The sequence below is a fragment of the Camelina sativa genome, chromosome 2 (assembly GCF_030686135.1).
Source record: "Camelina sativa cultivar CO46 ecotype springtype chromosome 2, ASM3068613v1".
NCBI lineage: Eukaryota > Viridiplantae > Streptophyta > Magnoliopsida > Brassicales > Brassicaceae > Camelina > Camelina sativa.
The window spans coordinates 13,788,909-13,805,023 of NC_141881.1; the positions used below are offsets into that span (position 1 = coordinate 13,788,909).

Consider the following 16,115-nt stretch of genomic DNA (forward strand, 5'->3'; position numbering starts at 1 on the left):
CGGTCAAGACCAGCAGCCAAACACAAGTTGATCGAATAGGAGACGAACTTGATCGCCACTATCAGCGGCCACCTCCCGCGGCCAAACCATGCCTGCATGAAGCCATCGGCCACCTCCCATCGGCCAAACCTTGCCCGCGTGAAGCGGTCAAGACCAGCAGCCAAACACAAGCCAATGGAATAGGAGACGAACTTGATCACCACCATCAGCGGCCACCTCCCGCAGCCAAACCTTTTCCGTGTGAAGCCAGCGGCCACCTTCCGCAGCCAAACCATGCCTGAGTGAAGCCATCAGCCAACCCCATTGGCAAAACCTTGCCCGCGTGAAGCAAGCGGTCAAGACCAGCAGCCAAACACAAGCCGATGAAACAGGAGACGCACTTGATTGCCACCATCAGCAGCCACCTCCCGCGGCCAAACCTTTTCCGCGTGAAGCCAGCGGCCACCTCCCGTGGCCAAACCATGCCCGCGGGAAGCCATCGGCCACCTCCCATCGGCAAAACCTTTTCCGCGTGAAGCCAGCAGCCACCTCCCACGGCCAAACCATGCCCGCGGGAAGCCATCGGCCACCTCCCATCGGCAAAACCTTGACCGCGTGAAGCCATCCGCCACCTCCCATCGGCCAAATCCTGCCCGCGTGGAGACGCCAGGCTCCTTACTTGTTTTAGTTTTGATCCGGGTTTAAACCGGTTTGAACTGGATTGACCCGGCTCCCTTTTATCCTTTATCTTATATTTTGTTTAGCAGCCATTTAGGGTTCTTAAGCTTATCTACTCTTGGTTTGTTGAATGATTGAGTATTTCTAAGTCTTTAATAGCAATTTCTTCTTTAAATCTCTTAATCTATAATCTCTTATTATGATTTCACAAAGATCAAACTCTTTCCTTTGTGTGATCATGATGATGAGTGAGTAGATCCTTAGAACTTTGGGCTAGGTAGATTAAGGAGATAGATGATTGATCTTTGATGTCTAAGGCTTTATTTATGTGTTTCCTATCTTGATTAGTGTTAATAATGCTAGATAGCCTTGATCATGCTTTAATCTAGCCATTAGGATTTCCATACCCATAAGATGTTTGATGAAATTCTCGAACCAAATTAATGAAGAGCTTTGTATTCCTAGCCAATGGAAATTGATGATTAGGGTGCTTAATGGTATTTAGACTTGTTCTTAATGCATGCTTGCCTTGTGATTGCCTTTAGAAATTGTTGATTATCACTTGATTAGCATAGGAATCTTTATCATGGAAATGAATTGATTTGCATAAGTGTTCTTAGCCATAGGATTGTTCTTGATTGTTGCTTAGACATCTAGGAATTGTTAGCTATCTCCTAAGTCAATTACCTTGCCTAAGGTTCACTTGTTTAATCTTGATTTAAAGTTTGTTGCTAGTTGTGTTCTGTGTCTTTGAGTTTGCATTGTTTGAATTGTCTTGTTTTCTTTCTTTGAATCAGTTTGTTAGTTAAGATTGTTACAAAAGAACATTTTCCTGTTTAAGAATATATTAAGCATATTTGTGTATTCTTAGTGAGTTGATTAATGCAAATTGTAGACAGATAATTTAATTGATAGAAAAATACTACATCAATATGTATTTAATATTAGTATTTTTTTTTAAATTATTACTTCATTATCCCTATTCCATATCCTATTTAATTTGCATACCTGGTAGCTTGCTAAGCATAAATTGATTTATCTTATCAACATCACCATTTCTTGGACTTAGAATAGCTCTCTCCCTAAAGAACGTTGGATCAGTTCTTCTTGCAAAATTTTCACCGTAGATTTCTTTAACTATTGCTTGAATAAAATTTTCATTTATATTAATTAATAAATCACCCAGAATTTCTATCTCCACATCTCCACTATTTGTTTCGTTGATTTTACCATCCCCGATATCAAGAAGTCACTTTGAAAAAGTGGAGAGAGCACCCACATCCATATTTTTACGTGCCTTGTGAAGTCTCAAATTTTTGGTAAGTTTAAGAACATTACAACTATTCCAAAGAACAAATGAGTTGATAGATGCTAAAACTGTCGCTACTCTTCCTCCTTCTGTAATAACCGGTAGAATCTGTCTAAAATCACCTCCTAACAAACTCCTATCCAGAGTTTCACAACAAAGCTTGTTCATCACTGGAGCCTCGTCCCATATTATGAGCTTTGCTTCTCTAATTAAGTCAGCAAGATCAGATTCGGCATCGATCGTACACACAGAATATTTATTAAGATTGATTGGAATAGCAATTCTTGAATGAGCCTTTCTACTACCTTCCAAAAGCAAAGCAGCTATACCACTTGAAGCAATATTCAGAACAATATTACCTTTAGACCTTAAATCAGCACCAAGAATAATCCACAAGAAAGTTTTCCCAGTACCACCAAATCCATGAACAAAAAACATACCACCTTTGTCGTGATTCACAGAGTGAATTATTTCTTCATAAACACGTCTTTACTCCTCAATTAGAACAGGTAACAACTCATTGTACAATTCCTGTTGTTTATGAGGCTTATATATTCTCTCATATGCATTAAGCCTATTTACACCTGTGTTCACCATACTATTATCTGGTTTAGGCATTTTCTCAAAGGCCGTAAGAGACGTCCCATTCGGTTGCAACATCAGTTCTATTTCAGTTAAACATATATTTTTTATCTGAGCATGTGTCAACATTAGATCTACAACTGTAAAGTTAAACACTTATTATACTTTTTTGTTTTGCGAAAAAATAAATTATATTCAATTAACAAAATAACAATTTGACTTGTACGGGCAAAATTTTTTTAAAACAATTATTGTCTAAACTTTTTTGTGGTCAAATATATCACTAATTCAATTCTTTTATAAATTTGTGTGGGCAAATATATTTTTAAATAATAGTTCAACTAATTTAACAAACCAAAAAGTAAATTAATTATAAAGCTCAAAAGGATATCAACAAAAATATTAACCAAAAGAGAAGCTATAATTTAATCTTCATCAATTATATTTATTTTCCATTTTTTAATAATTTAAAATGGAATATGATTATTTTATTTCTAAGATTTTCTAATTTTTGTTTAAAAATAATAACTCGTTTTTTTAAACATTTTATTTTTTTAAAGTGAAAGAGAACATTACTCGTTTATAGTTTCAATATATATATATTTTAATTGTCAGGACCTTTTGTCTTATTTAGAATCTTTGTTTTTCTTTTTGGTGATAGAATACCTAGCCGGAATAATGGAGTTTCTGGAGATTTACAGCAACCTTATGAGATTTTGTCGAGACTACAAAAGATTGTACCATATCTTCAAATTAAATGGATATTTCTAGTATATCCTCTCGAGATTTTCAGTTCTTTCTATCCAAATCAAACCGTTATAATTATCTATAGAAATTTAGTAATTTACAAAAGATTTTAGTATTATTTTCTATTTTAAAAATAAAAATAAATGGGATATGAATATTTGATTTTTTTTTTTTTTCTAATTTTCGTTTTTAAAAGAAAAATAATTTTAAAAGTAAAACAAACGGTCTGTAGAAATTTAATAATTTTAGAAATAGAGATATTCTCAAAGAAATATTTGTAATATATTCTAGTATTTATTTTCTATTACTTTTAAATTTTAAATGAGATATAAAATTTAGATTTCTGATTTTTTTATTAAACAAAATGAGAAATTTACAATTTATTATATATTATTTATCCATCTAAAGCAATTTCAAATAAACAATAATTGTAAATTGTTATAAAAAAACTTTTTCTAATCTTCTTCTATCTCTTTCTTTCTTGAAAACCTCTGAGATAAAGTCCCGAATCCAATTAATATTCTTTCCTTATAATATTTCTCCTTATTCTTTCTGTTGCTTTCCTTTATAATCGACTTATGCCTCTGATTAGTATTGCGTCTAATTTGTAATAATTTTCCGTTCATGTTTATTTTGTGAATCAGTTATAACATTAGATAATATGCTACTGCAATTGTGAATAAGACATAATATATACATCAATTAATGATTAATTTATCCTCGTATGAATAACTCTTCATTATTATGCTTTATTGATTATTGTTTCACAATTACTGAAGCAACTAAGCCCACATATCCATGCTTCGGTTGATTTAATTCGATTTCTTTGGTCACTATTGCTTAAATATATGCTGATCTAATTTCATTATAATATTTTAATTTTTCCTAAGTACACGAACGTGTATTTCATTACATAATGTTTGATTTCTGATCAAGACATGTTTATATACTGATTTATTAGTTTGCCGAGGTAAGACTCATGCTTATAGCTGGTCTAATATCTCGTTGGTTTACGTATGTATACAACTATATCATATATGAGTATGAATTATAAGAATACATAAACGGTGATTCAAGCTGTACCACTTATTGCTTATATATTTTATTATTGCTTTGTTATTTACCGAGATAACTTATACTCGTTTATTTGACTAATTATTGTATATATATATATATATATATATATATGTATGCAGTTGAGGCTGGTTTTAGTCGGTGAATCTCTTTGAATGTCGTAGCCGACCTCTCAGTTGATGAGTCGAACTAAAGTTTTGCTGTTGCAACATGAGTAGAAGGACAAAGCAATATTCATTGCCAATAATGTCTCCAGTCTCCGTCTTGGATTTCTGATAAAGTCTTCATCGAGATAAGTATTATTTTTTATATTTTATTGATTAGCATTTAAAAATCAACTCTCCCTAATCTTTCTATCAATTTAAGAGGAAAACAAATATTAGTCACAAATATTTATGAAGAAAATATTAGTCATAAAAAATATTTAATTTATTTGTAAATAGAAAGAAATCAAAGTTTTTAGAAAATTACCATATTTTTTATGAATAGAATCCACCATAGTTTTTATGCAACTATAATCATTACAAAAAATATTAGTAACAATATTATTTTAAAAAAAATTAAGGATTCGGATTACCTAAAATTAATACCTGAATTTCATTATATTCAATTTTGTAGATCCACAATTATAATCAATGAACATTCATGAATTCAACTGAAACAAAAAAATTATATAATATGTTACATATAATTAGAATTATAATTTAAATATATTTATAAACAGAAAAAATCAAATTTTTAGAAAATTACTATAAATTTGTTATGAACAGAATCCACATCATTTTTCTGCGACTATAAATTATAAGTGATCTCTCTTATCATGAGGTCACTATAATAACACTATTACATATATGTCATGTGTGTACGTATATACATATATTTATTAATATATTACACATGTCGACAAAAATATAATATGCACACACATGTAACACTATATATATATATATACTTTTAACACTATATTTACAGTATCAATATATTATTTTAATTAGCTATTGAGGAACACCAAAACGCTGATTCTAGGGTTTACAATCAAAAGCTACAGAGTCTAACCTTCCGTCTTAGTAAGAGGCTTAGAGGTTCCAAGGTTCTTTACTTTGATATCTACTCCCCGTTTCACAGAAGGCTTACTCTGTCGTTGCTAGTTTCGCCTTACGAAATTTGCTTCCTCGCCTCTAATTCATTAGTACTTTTTTTTTTCAATTTTTTCTTCAAACATTATTGGTGTTCTAGCTATTGGTGTTTTGTACGTTACATTACATTTTTATTCCATCATTTTGGTGGAATAGTGAATATATCAGATTTCTACTTTTTTTTTTCACCGACTCCAAAAAGTTGATCTCTAGAAGCTTTAAATAGAAAACTTTTGCCACTCCAAAATAGTTTTGTAAGAATTATACGATGTCAAATATATTAAAAAGATAAATTGGATCTCTCACGTTAGAAATATGTTTGACTTAATTAACAATATGGAATATGTATATACTTGTTCAAATTATTAAGGACTGGGAAGAATGATACAACAAAGACACATGTTAGTAGTCACAAAACAACAAAATCCTACCATAGTTTTGATTCTCTGGAAATATGTAAATATTCTTAAATATATAAAACGATATATGGCCAAATCTTATTCAAGGCCCGAGATGATAAGAAACGATTATATGCGAATAACAAATAACTTGTTGTCTATACACAAAAACGAATATACCGATATCTTTGAAAACTATATGTTTAGCTAAACAAAAACGAATATACCAATATCTTTGAAAAAACAATATCTAACAATAAAATCAAAAATAAATAAAGAAAGAAAAAACCAAATACTGATCATTTTAAAAAATTAAAGATTCAGATTAGCAAAAATTAATACCTGAATTTTATTATATTCAGTTTTGTAGATCTATAATTATGATCAATGATCATCCATGAATTCAACTTAAACAAAAAAAATATATGTATTAGGTTACATATAAAAGTTTATTTCAAAATACTAAACTACAAAACAAAATATAGAAAATAATACAAAATATATGTTTTAAAAGATGCCAAATAACCACTACAAAAAAAAGCATAAAAATCATAATCCGATGAATCATATAAAATTGTCAAAAGTTGTCTTTGCTCATTTGCTTATAAAATAAAAAATCATCAAATAAAAATATGATCATGTTTAACCAAGAGAATAAAATTGAATAACAATCACCACTAAAAAAACAAATAAACACAATTATTAATAATGCTTGACCAATTTGATTTTTTTGCTTGCTTCATCAACTTGTTCGTCCAATCGTGTTTTTGATATACAAAAAACATCCATGGTCCATGCCAGGTACACCTAAAACACAGTCAAACAGTACAAAATGAAAACTTTTGATTTGATTCAACAAAAAAAAATATTTAAAATTATGGCAGCATAAAAATTAATCATGCAAAGCACCAAAGCATATGGATAGTACATCAACATGAAAAAAAAACAAAATCATACAATAGTAAAGTTGATTCATTAGAACCAAAATAATACAAAAGAAAAATTATATACTCTCAAAACTATATGTTTAGCTAAATGAATCCGGCTTTTACTGTTTTGGCTTAGCCTATATATATATATAGCTTAGAAGGAAAATTGTCATAATTATCTTTACAATTTTAATATTTTTTAAAATAGTAATTTTCTTTAAACAAAATATTTGTAATATATTCTAATATTTATCTTCCATTTTCTTAAAGAGAGATATTGCCTAAATATATTAGATCTCCGATTACGTAAAACAAATTTCGTTTTTTTTTTAAATTTTTGTTTTTTAATTTTTTTAAATTAGAAAAGGATAAAAAGGTCCAGTTTGAAATCTCATTAATGGCAAATTAGTAATCTTAAGTCTAAGGATGAATGTGGTGCGTTTCAGCAACCTAAATAGAGAGAAAAAGCTACTCCGAAATATTTTTAAGGGTATTTTTCATTAGAAAAATACTTAGGGTCACCCCTAGGGGTGAACCTCTCCATTCACCCCCTCTTCTCTCAGCCAATCAGAATCTTCCATCTAATATTTCATTTAAAAAATAAATCAAAATTAAATTAAAAAGCAAATCAAATTAAGGAAACAAATTCTGTATACTTTTAATTAAGGAAATTTAAATATTGGATTGGTTTAGATTTTTAAAATTAGAATAAAATTATATGTCGGTTTGGGTTTACAAATGAAGTGGTTAGGATTTAGATTTTACAACTAAAACGAAATTATATGTCGGTTTGGGTTTACAAATGAGGTGGTTAGGGTTTAGATTTTACAATTAGAATGAAATTATATGTCGGTTTGGGTTCACAAATGAGATGGTTAGGGTTTAGATTTTACAAGTAGAACAAAATTATATGTCGGTTTGGGTTCACAAATGAGATGTTAGGGTTTAGATTTCACAATTAGAACAAAATTATATGTCGGTTTGGGTTCACAAATGAGATGGTTAGGGTTTAGATTTTATAAGTAGAACAAAATTATATATCGGTTTGGATTCACAAATGAGATGGTTAGGGTTTAGATTTTATATATGTCGGTTTGAGTTTATTAAAAAGCGGTTTAAATTTTTTAATTTTATAATAATATATACAGATTTTATTAGGGGTGAACCCAAGTATTGTTCTTTTCATTAAGGGCAAAGAAGGTCAAATTTGGTGAGATTAGGTGTGAGCCCTCTCGACTTCTCCTTTAATATATTAGATTTGATTTAATAATTATTTTACAAACATATTGCACTATGGCGGCTCCTACGATGCATGGCCTATTTTATGGTAAGATTTTTTATCTCACTTTATACATGCGTTGCCTGTATCTTTATAGAAATTTTAAATTTATTTTTAAATACTGATATATTATATTTTAGTTTTAGTAATTAAATCCTCTTAAATAGTTTTAAAATCTTCATTAAACCTTTGAAATTCTTTATAATTTTTTTAGATCATAATATAATATTTTAAACCAGTAAGAATGGATATTTAAATTATTTTATATATTTTTAAAATTTTTTATAAAACCTTGTAAAACTAAAAATTGGTTCAGTTTCGTGTTTATGTTATATTTTTAATGATCTCAACGCTGACGTAATTAGGAGGGTAATCATCAAATTTTTGCTTTGGACTTAAACAATCATATCTTAGATTTGTTTAGACGAGAGGAATAAAACCCAATATTTTTCCTCAATAATCAGCCAATATCTATATTTCGATCCAAGTAAGCAAACACAAGCTTTTTGAGTTTTAAGTTTTCCTTGGGCTAACATGTAGCTTTAAGATTGAACTGCAGTAACTTTTATATTTTGAGGTAAGTGGTAGTAAAAGTTATGTGGTGGAAAGTGTAGAATTATGTGGTATGTTTGATGTATGAATATGAGTTAGTATTTTTTTAAAAGAATTGACTGGTAAATGTTATGTGATATAAATTGCAGTATGTGTGTTATTATAAATATATATATTTTTTAATAATATGAAATTATTACAAATTTAATAGTAATAAAAAGAATTATACGTTAACCATAGTAGTTTTTTCGAAAAAATTATTATGTAAATAATAATAGTAATTAACAATGGACATTTTAAAAAATTTTGCAACATAAAGTAGTATTTAAAATAATATAATAACAGATTAAAAGTGACTTTCATAGTTTTTTAAAAATAGACCAAATAGAAACAACGATGTTTAGAAAACAAAATTATGAAAGATTCATTGATCATTTTTGAGATTAACTAAAAAGAAATTAACACGATTTTCTTTCAAACTATTACAAAGTGATATTAAAATAATCACTCTTTAAAAAAGAAAAGAAAAAGATAATTTAAAAAGGGGGGGGGGATAAGACGCATATAATTTAAAAAGGGGAAAAATGCCAAAAAAAACCTGATGTTATTTTAATTTGGACGTTTAATATCCAATGGTTTTTGGTTGGAATAAAAATACATGATATATTAATTTAGTGTCAAATAAAACCTTATCTTTTAAAGATTGGTTGAATCGAACATATGACTAAACAGACGTTAACTTCAGTAACGGAATCGCTAAACCGAACTGATATATAGTCACACATTTTCGAAAGTTGATATATACGATATGTTAACTTAAATGATTGAATATGTTAAAGTAGTCTAGTGGTTTAGGGTACATTTTACATCATGTGAATGCCGGGTTCGACCCCCGCCACCAACACTTTTTTTTTTAGTTTTTTTTTTTTTCCAAAGCCGATATCGTTGAATTCACAACCACCGGTGCCGATATCGTTGAATTCACAACCACCGGTTACCAAAGTCTGCTGCACCGTCGAAGTTGCAGCCATCAATTAACGATCCGTCGAAGTCACAGCCACCAATTAACGATCCCTATCCAGATCTGCTGCTGAATTATTTGAATTCGTCAGAAAAGCCTCTGTATGAAGCTTCAGACCATAGCAGCATCCATCGTTATTGTTTTGGGAAAAATGCCTTCTCTTTCATACATACTCACAAATTCAAAATCAAGTACTTACTCATTTTCTACTAGACACTTTAACTATGGCAAAACAAATCTACAAACAAGTATTCTCATCCTTCATCTTCTTCACTGTTTTACTCTACCAATCCAATGCCGTCACAGCTCTCCGTAAATCATTCGACCTAGCGAAACCATGCAAGCGTTTCGTCCTACACCTCCATGATGTTACCTACAATGGTGATAACGCGGCTAATGCCACTTCAGCAGCTATTGTGAACCCTATAGGAGGACTAGGAGACTTCAATTTTGGGAAGTTTGTGATCACGGACAGCCCTGTGACAATGGACGAGAACCATCTCTCGGAACCGGTGGCTCGTGTTCAAGGCCTCTGGTTCGTTCACGGTAAGAAAAAATTCGACACTTGGTTCGCTTGGTCGTTGGTATTCAATTCAACACAACACAAAGGGACATTGAACATGATGGGTGAAAATCAAATTATGGAGTCGACTAGAGACGTAACCGTCGTTGGTGGGACTGGTGACTTCATCATGACTCGTGGAATTGCTACGCTCACGTCCGAGGCCGTTGAAGGCAATACGTATTTCCGTGTCAAAATGGATATTAAACTCTATGAATGTTACTATTAGAGCTACTAATACCTCTCTTGTGTGTGGTGTTTCTGAGTTGATAGTTTGGGTTTGATGTTTGTCTTTTGGCATTTTATTGTTTTTTCTATTTTCCTAGTTGATGTTGTTTCCAAGTTCCAATAATGGCACTGTAACAATGTGCTAATTATAAAACAGTCTTGTGCATGTTTTGTATACCAGGTTTTAAACATACACATCTACCAAACTTTTCAATGTCGTAAACAATATATATGTCGAACTATATCAGATAGTACCAACGATTCTTTTATAAGTTTCCGTCAATTTAATTATCAAAACAAAGACAAAACAAAAACTGGGAAACGAGAATCAGAATCGTCTTGAAGTGAAGTAATCTAAAATGAACTGAACCGAACCAAACGAATTACAAGGATAACCAGATACGGTGCATTTCACCATAAACCAGAAATTACAAGGACACAGAAAAACATATCATATATATATATAAAAGTAAAGTTTTACTCTTTTCTTATTGGTCCATTTAGCATTTAATTTCTAAAAAATAATATTTTATTATTAATTAAATAAAAATGTAATAGGGTACATTAATCTATACTTTTAATCCACACTTTACTACTAAATTGTAACTGAAATTACATAAATTATAAATTGACTATTTTTTTCCATTCATTTTCATTCAAACACACTATAAATTATAATTGTAACTCCTTTAATTAAATTATTTTAGAAATATAACTTTCATCCTTTGAAGTTCTATAAATAATAATTATCACATCATCATCCACCAATCACCATATCTCAAATTCTAAATATTTTCTTTGTTTTGTTTATGTTTATGCATTTTGCATGAGTTCAAAACTCATGGTAAGAGTGTGATTATTTATTTTGTAAGATTTATGTTATGTTTTGTCAATTTTATTTCATTGTTTTTATGTATTTCTTTCTTCCTATGAAACCACACACCACTGTCCGTACGTCCGTACGACCGTACAACCACCACATTGGGCCGTCCATACCATTTGGAGGCTTTGCGAGTCCAACCCATGAAGACCAGCCTCCAACGGTCACAAGTCTTCGAGAATCTTCTTCATCTAGTCGTTGACAAGATTGTGCAAGTGGGAAGACTAAGGAAGAGTCACATGTGTGATTAAGGAGATGTCACTTTCAATATATGTAATTGTGCATAGCATCTTAGGAGAATATTCTTTTGTATATGACTATAATTAGGATGTAACTAGGTTCTAAATGAATTAAGAAGAGATAATATCTCTTTCTCCACAATACTCTACTCTCCTACTCTCTCTACACTCTCTACTCTTCATACGCGTACACTCTCTCTCTTTGTTCATCAAATCTCTTCATCAAACACTAAATATTTTCCTATTAATTCTTACATGATATCAGAGCCATTATGCTCCTCATTCTAAATCTCACACCCACCAAATACTTCCGCTTCATCTCTCTTTCCATTTTCTGTTTCGACTTTGAAAGTCAAGTTTCTTTACACTACAAGAAAACAGACCATTTGCCACTCCTACTATAGTCGCTCTTTAGTCGCAAATAAGGGTTTTGCGACTACTTCGCGACTCATTCTGATGGTCGCAAAAAAATGGTTGCAAAATATGTTGGTCGCAACATGGTCGTTTATTTGCGACGGATTACAGACTCTTTTATATAGTCGTATATTTGTGACGAAACTGTGACTAGAATTGGTAGTTGTACATTTCCGACTAAACTGCAACAAAGTCTACTTAGGGATAGTTTTGTGACTACGTATAACAGTCGTATGTTTACGACCGTTTTGGGATTAACGGTAGAGTCTGGGTTTAGCGATGGATTAAGGACGACGTATTAGTCCCAAAAGGGTTGCAAAGTGTGTTTTAGTTTAGTAGCAGTTGAGTCGCAAATTAGTCGTTTATTTTTGCGACTATGTTAAGACTGTTTTTGTAGTCGCTAAAGAGTTCGTGTTTAGTAACTATTGTGCCACTATTTTGTGAATTGGTTTAGTCACAAAATAGTCACATTTTGTGAATTGGGTTAGTCACAAAATAGTCACATTATTTGAATTGGTATAGTCACAAAAGAGTCACATTTTTTAATTGGTTTAGTCACAAATCCGAAACGTTTTAGCAATCCTAATTGTGATTAATTTGGGAATTTCAAATGCTAATAATCAAAAGGAATGATGATTGAAACTACCACACAAGCAAACTTATCATCCAAAACAAAAAGATCATCCTAAACATCCAAGAAACAATATTCAAAAGCAAGTTCATACATAAAGAAAAGGGGAATTAGAAGTTTAGTTGGAAGAAGTATTAGAGGTAGGGGTATTGGCATCTGGTGTTGTGCCTCCATCGGTGGCTTGTGCAGCTGGACTGGAGGGTGGTGTGGTGCCTCGATCGATGGGTTGTGCAGTGGTTGTAAGGGCGATAGCTGGTTGGGTGGCTGCAGGAGGAGGAACCGTAAAAGCTGAATATTCAGGAATTTTTTCAGAGATGAAGAGGACAAGCTTGTTGATCACAGCTTGAGACTCTCGGTGTTCCTGATCACGTCGTGCATTCTCAGACTCATGTTCAGATATCTTGCGCCGAAGTTGATCTTGAAGCTCCGCAAGAGTTTCTGCAGAAGAGCTCGCATAACTCTCTTTCCTTTTTCCTTTCCTTAGTGTCTCAACAAGTGATCCAAGGCCAAATGGGTTACCTCTGTTATCTGTTTGAGTACACTAAACCAAAAGATAAACATTCGCTAATCAGCACAAACCAGAAAACCAAATGCAGAATCAACATCAAATATTCTAGGTTCCTAAGCATAGCTCATTAAAAAAATTTAAGAAAACCAGGAGACTGTTAATCTAAGAATAAACATCAATCATCATTCACATTAAGAAACCAAAATTGACAAAGAAAAATCACACACAAAAGACAAACGAATTACCTCAAGGAAGATTTCATTTCTTTCTTCAAGGGAAAGAGTTCGATGTGTTGAACTCTCTGAACCATCTGGACCATCATTGTCCGTGTCAGTTTGTCTGTCTTCTATGGTCTTCTCATAGGTCTCAGCAACTTGTTTGGCTTTTTGATCCACAAATGATCCATCTGGCCGAGTGTGTGTTTTAAGAAACACTTCGACCAGTGATAGAGGACGCCCCAGCTCTTCCTCCTACAATGATAGTGAAACACATTAAATTATGAAAATTTTAGAAAAACTTTGAGGTGAAGTGGATGGAAAGAGAAGTGTTACCATTTCTTGATGAATTTGTACATATGATTTCTGACCAGCTAAGTGTTTGTGCACTCCAAGGCCTCCACGGTCCGAGTTTCTGCATTGAGAAGAATTCTCACTCCTCTCAATGGCATCAGGGGTGTTCCAATATTCGCACATAATAGGCCATACTTTATCACCAATCCATGGTGGTTGTACACCACTCCTCCTAACTTGACTGACAATGCCTTTCATCCTGTTCTTTGCTATCTTCAAGAAACCTTCTTTAACTAGCTTAGTAATCCCGATATCCCAATTATACTTCCGCTACAATAACACAAAACATTTAAGTTAGCAAACTGACCAATTCATATATATAGAGTTAAGTGTTTAAAGCATTGTCAAAACTATAATTTGACTTACCGCAAATGTCCTGAAGTATCGCTCTTGAATGCGTTGTGGAGTAACCTTCCAACTGTAGTAAGGCCCATCAAACTTTCGCCTTAAGATTCCAGCAATGACTCGAGTAAGCTTTCCTTTGTGCCGGTTAAACCTGTTACATTAACTGAGTAAGTCTACTTGAAAATATGAACCAACAACCTATTGAAACTATTGAATATCTAATAACAACCGATTACTGAACATGATCAAACTATTGAACATCAAACAACAACCGATTAGTGAACCTATTACCGCAAGAGGAGAGAGTGTTACCGAGTATACTTAAAGATCAAACTATTGAACACATTCATGCTTTAAGATTCTTTGTGACATACCGTGTATACTTAAAGAAAAATTACAAGAGGAGAGAGTGTTTATACCATAGAGTTTCGACTCCAGGGATAGGATGCTGAGACAGGAGTGGTAGATGTTCTCGGCCTGGAAGAGCTAGCAAACCATCTAACAGATCTTGGTAGTGATCGACATTTTGATTAGGGTTTTGTTCCTCCTCGTTTTCTTCTTCGCCGTTATCTCCCTCCTGAACAAGCTCCGGTTGCGGTTGAGGGTGAGGAACAGGAAGAGGCGCTTGTTGAGGAATCGGAGGCGGTGTAACTATCCTCCGCGGTGGATGACTACTCGACGGTTGATTTGTCCTCGACGGTGGATGACTACTCGACGGTTGGTTTGTCCTCGACGGTGGATGACTACTCGACGGTTGGTTTGTCCTCGACGGTTGATTTGTGAACGACGGTGGATCTGTAGTCGGCAATGGACTACTTATTGGCGCTGGATTAGTCGGGGGAAATTGTGAAGGACGGCTTTGATGTGAATGGGTTGCAGACTGTGTCGCAGAGTGTGTGCGTTCAGAAGGGTTCGACGAATGAGAAGAGGTTCTGCTACCATTGAAGATTCGGACACCGGTGGCGGTTCTGCCACCGCGACCTCTGGAAGCACCCTTGGTCTTAGGAGGCATCGGATCGACGATTGAGAGAGAGAGAGAGAAGAAGAAAAAGATTTAAAGAGAAAGCGATAGATGATTGAGAGATTGAGAGAGAAGGAGAGATCGATGTGTTTGAGAGAGAAGGAGAGTGAAGAGGTTTGAGAGAAAAAACCCTAGATCGATTGAAAAAGAAAATAAGAAGTGTTAAAACGTTTAAGTGTTTGCCTAGTTATTAACGAAACAACGTCGCAATGTAGTCGCAAAAGAGTCGCAGTATTAAATTTTTGGGGGGGAAAAAACGCGTAAATAATTAGACAAATTTCCCAAAATTATTGGTGGGAACATAAACCGCCAAAACAGGGTGGCAAAACAGTCGCAAAAACAGTAGCAACGATTGCAAAGCAGTCTCAAGACAGTTGCAAAGTGGTGGCAAAGTGTTACCCTTTTGTGACTGTATTTTACTAGTCAATTTAAAAGTTTGATTTTATGGCAAAGTGTTAACATTGAAATTTATGACCTTAAAAAAGTTTTAGTTACTAAATTCAGTCAAATACAAGTATAAATGTATAAGGATGTACATACATCTCAAAAATGAAATTTAATTCCCAAAAATAACAAGAGTGGGAAAAGAGTCGCACAAACATTGCTAATTCAGGTGTTAGTCGCTTATTCGTCGCAATGCGGTTTCAAAGCAGTCTCAAAACAGTTGCAAAGTAGTGGCAAAGTGTTACTCTTTTGTGACTGTATTTTACTAGTCAATTTAAAAGTTTGATTTTCACACATTAGGAGCTTATTTGCATCCATACATCACTCATACTAGTAGTAAAGAGTATCTAAAATAGGAAGAGCATGTAAAACATTGCTTTTAAAACATAAGAATTACATTTTCCTAAAGTCTTACACATTCTTCCATGGTGACATGTTTTTACAAAGATGGCTTTGGAACATATGCATGTATTCATTGTTAACATTGAAATTTATGACCTTAAAAAAGTTTTAGTTACTAAATTCAGTCAAATACAAGTATAAATGTATATCTAAGGATGTACATACATCTCAAAAATGAAATTTAATTC

The 16,115-nt window shown here is 32.7% G+C and overlaps 1 protein-coding gene and 1 pseudogene across 1 annotated transcript; one reads left to right on the forward strand and one right to left on the reverse strand.

Annotated features, from left to right (window-relative positions):
• Positions 1-9,897: 9,897 nt before the first annotated feature.
• Positions 9,898-10,483, forward strand: LOC104719144 (dirigent protein 13 pseudogene; annotated as a pseudogene).
• Positions 10,484-12,756: 2,273 nt separating this feature from the next.
• On the reverse strand, positions 12,757-15,072 carry LOC147948568 (uncharacterized). The gene is made up of 5 exons (XM_087467612.1): positions 14,480-15,072; positions 14,082-14,211; positions 13,698-13,985; positions 13,392-13,616; positions 12,757-13,179 (listed from the first exon to the last, which is right to left on the reverse strand). Exons 1-5 carry the CDS (start codon positions 15,070-15,072, stop codon positions 12,757-12,759), a joined length of 1,659 nt encoding a protein of 552 aa, XP_087323738.1.
• Between the last annotated feature and the right edge of the window lie 1,043 nt (positions 15,073-16,115).

Excerpts from the sequence above, each read along its gene's own strand:
- LOC147948568 (XM_087467612.1), bottom strand. The coding sequence starts at position 15,072 with ATGCCTCCTAAGACCAAGGGTGCTTCCAGAGGTCGCGGTGGCAGAACC. Across the intron at positions 13,617-13,697 it reads TACAAATTCATCAAGAAATG|GAGGAAGAGCTGGGGCGTCC; the intron begins GTAACACTTCTC and ends CTATCATTGTAG. Across the intron at positions 13,180-13,391 it reads GAAATGAAATCTTCCTTGAG|TGTACTCAAACAGATAACAG; the intron begins GTAATTCGTTTG and ends CTTTTGGTTTAG.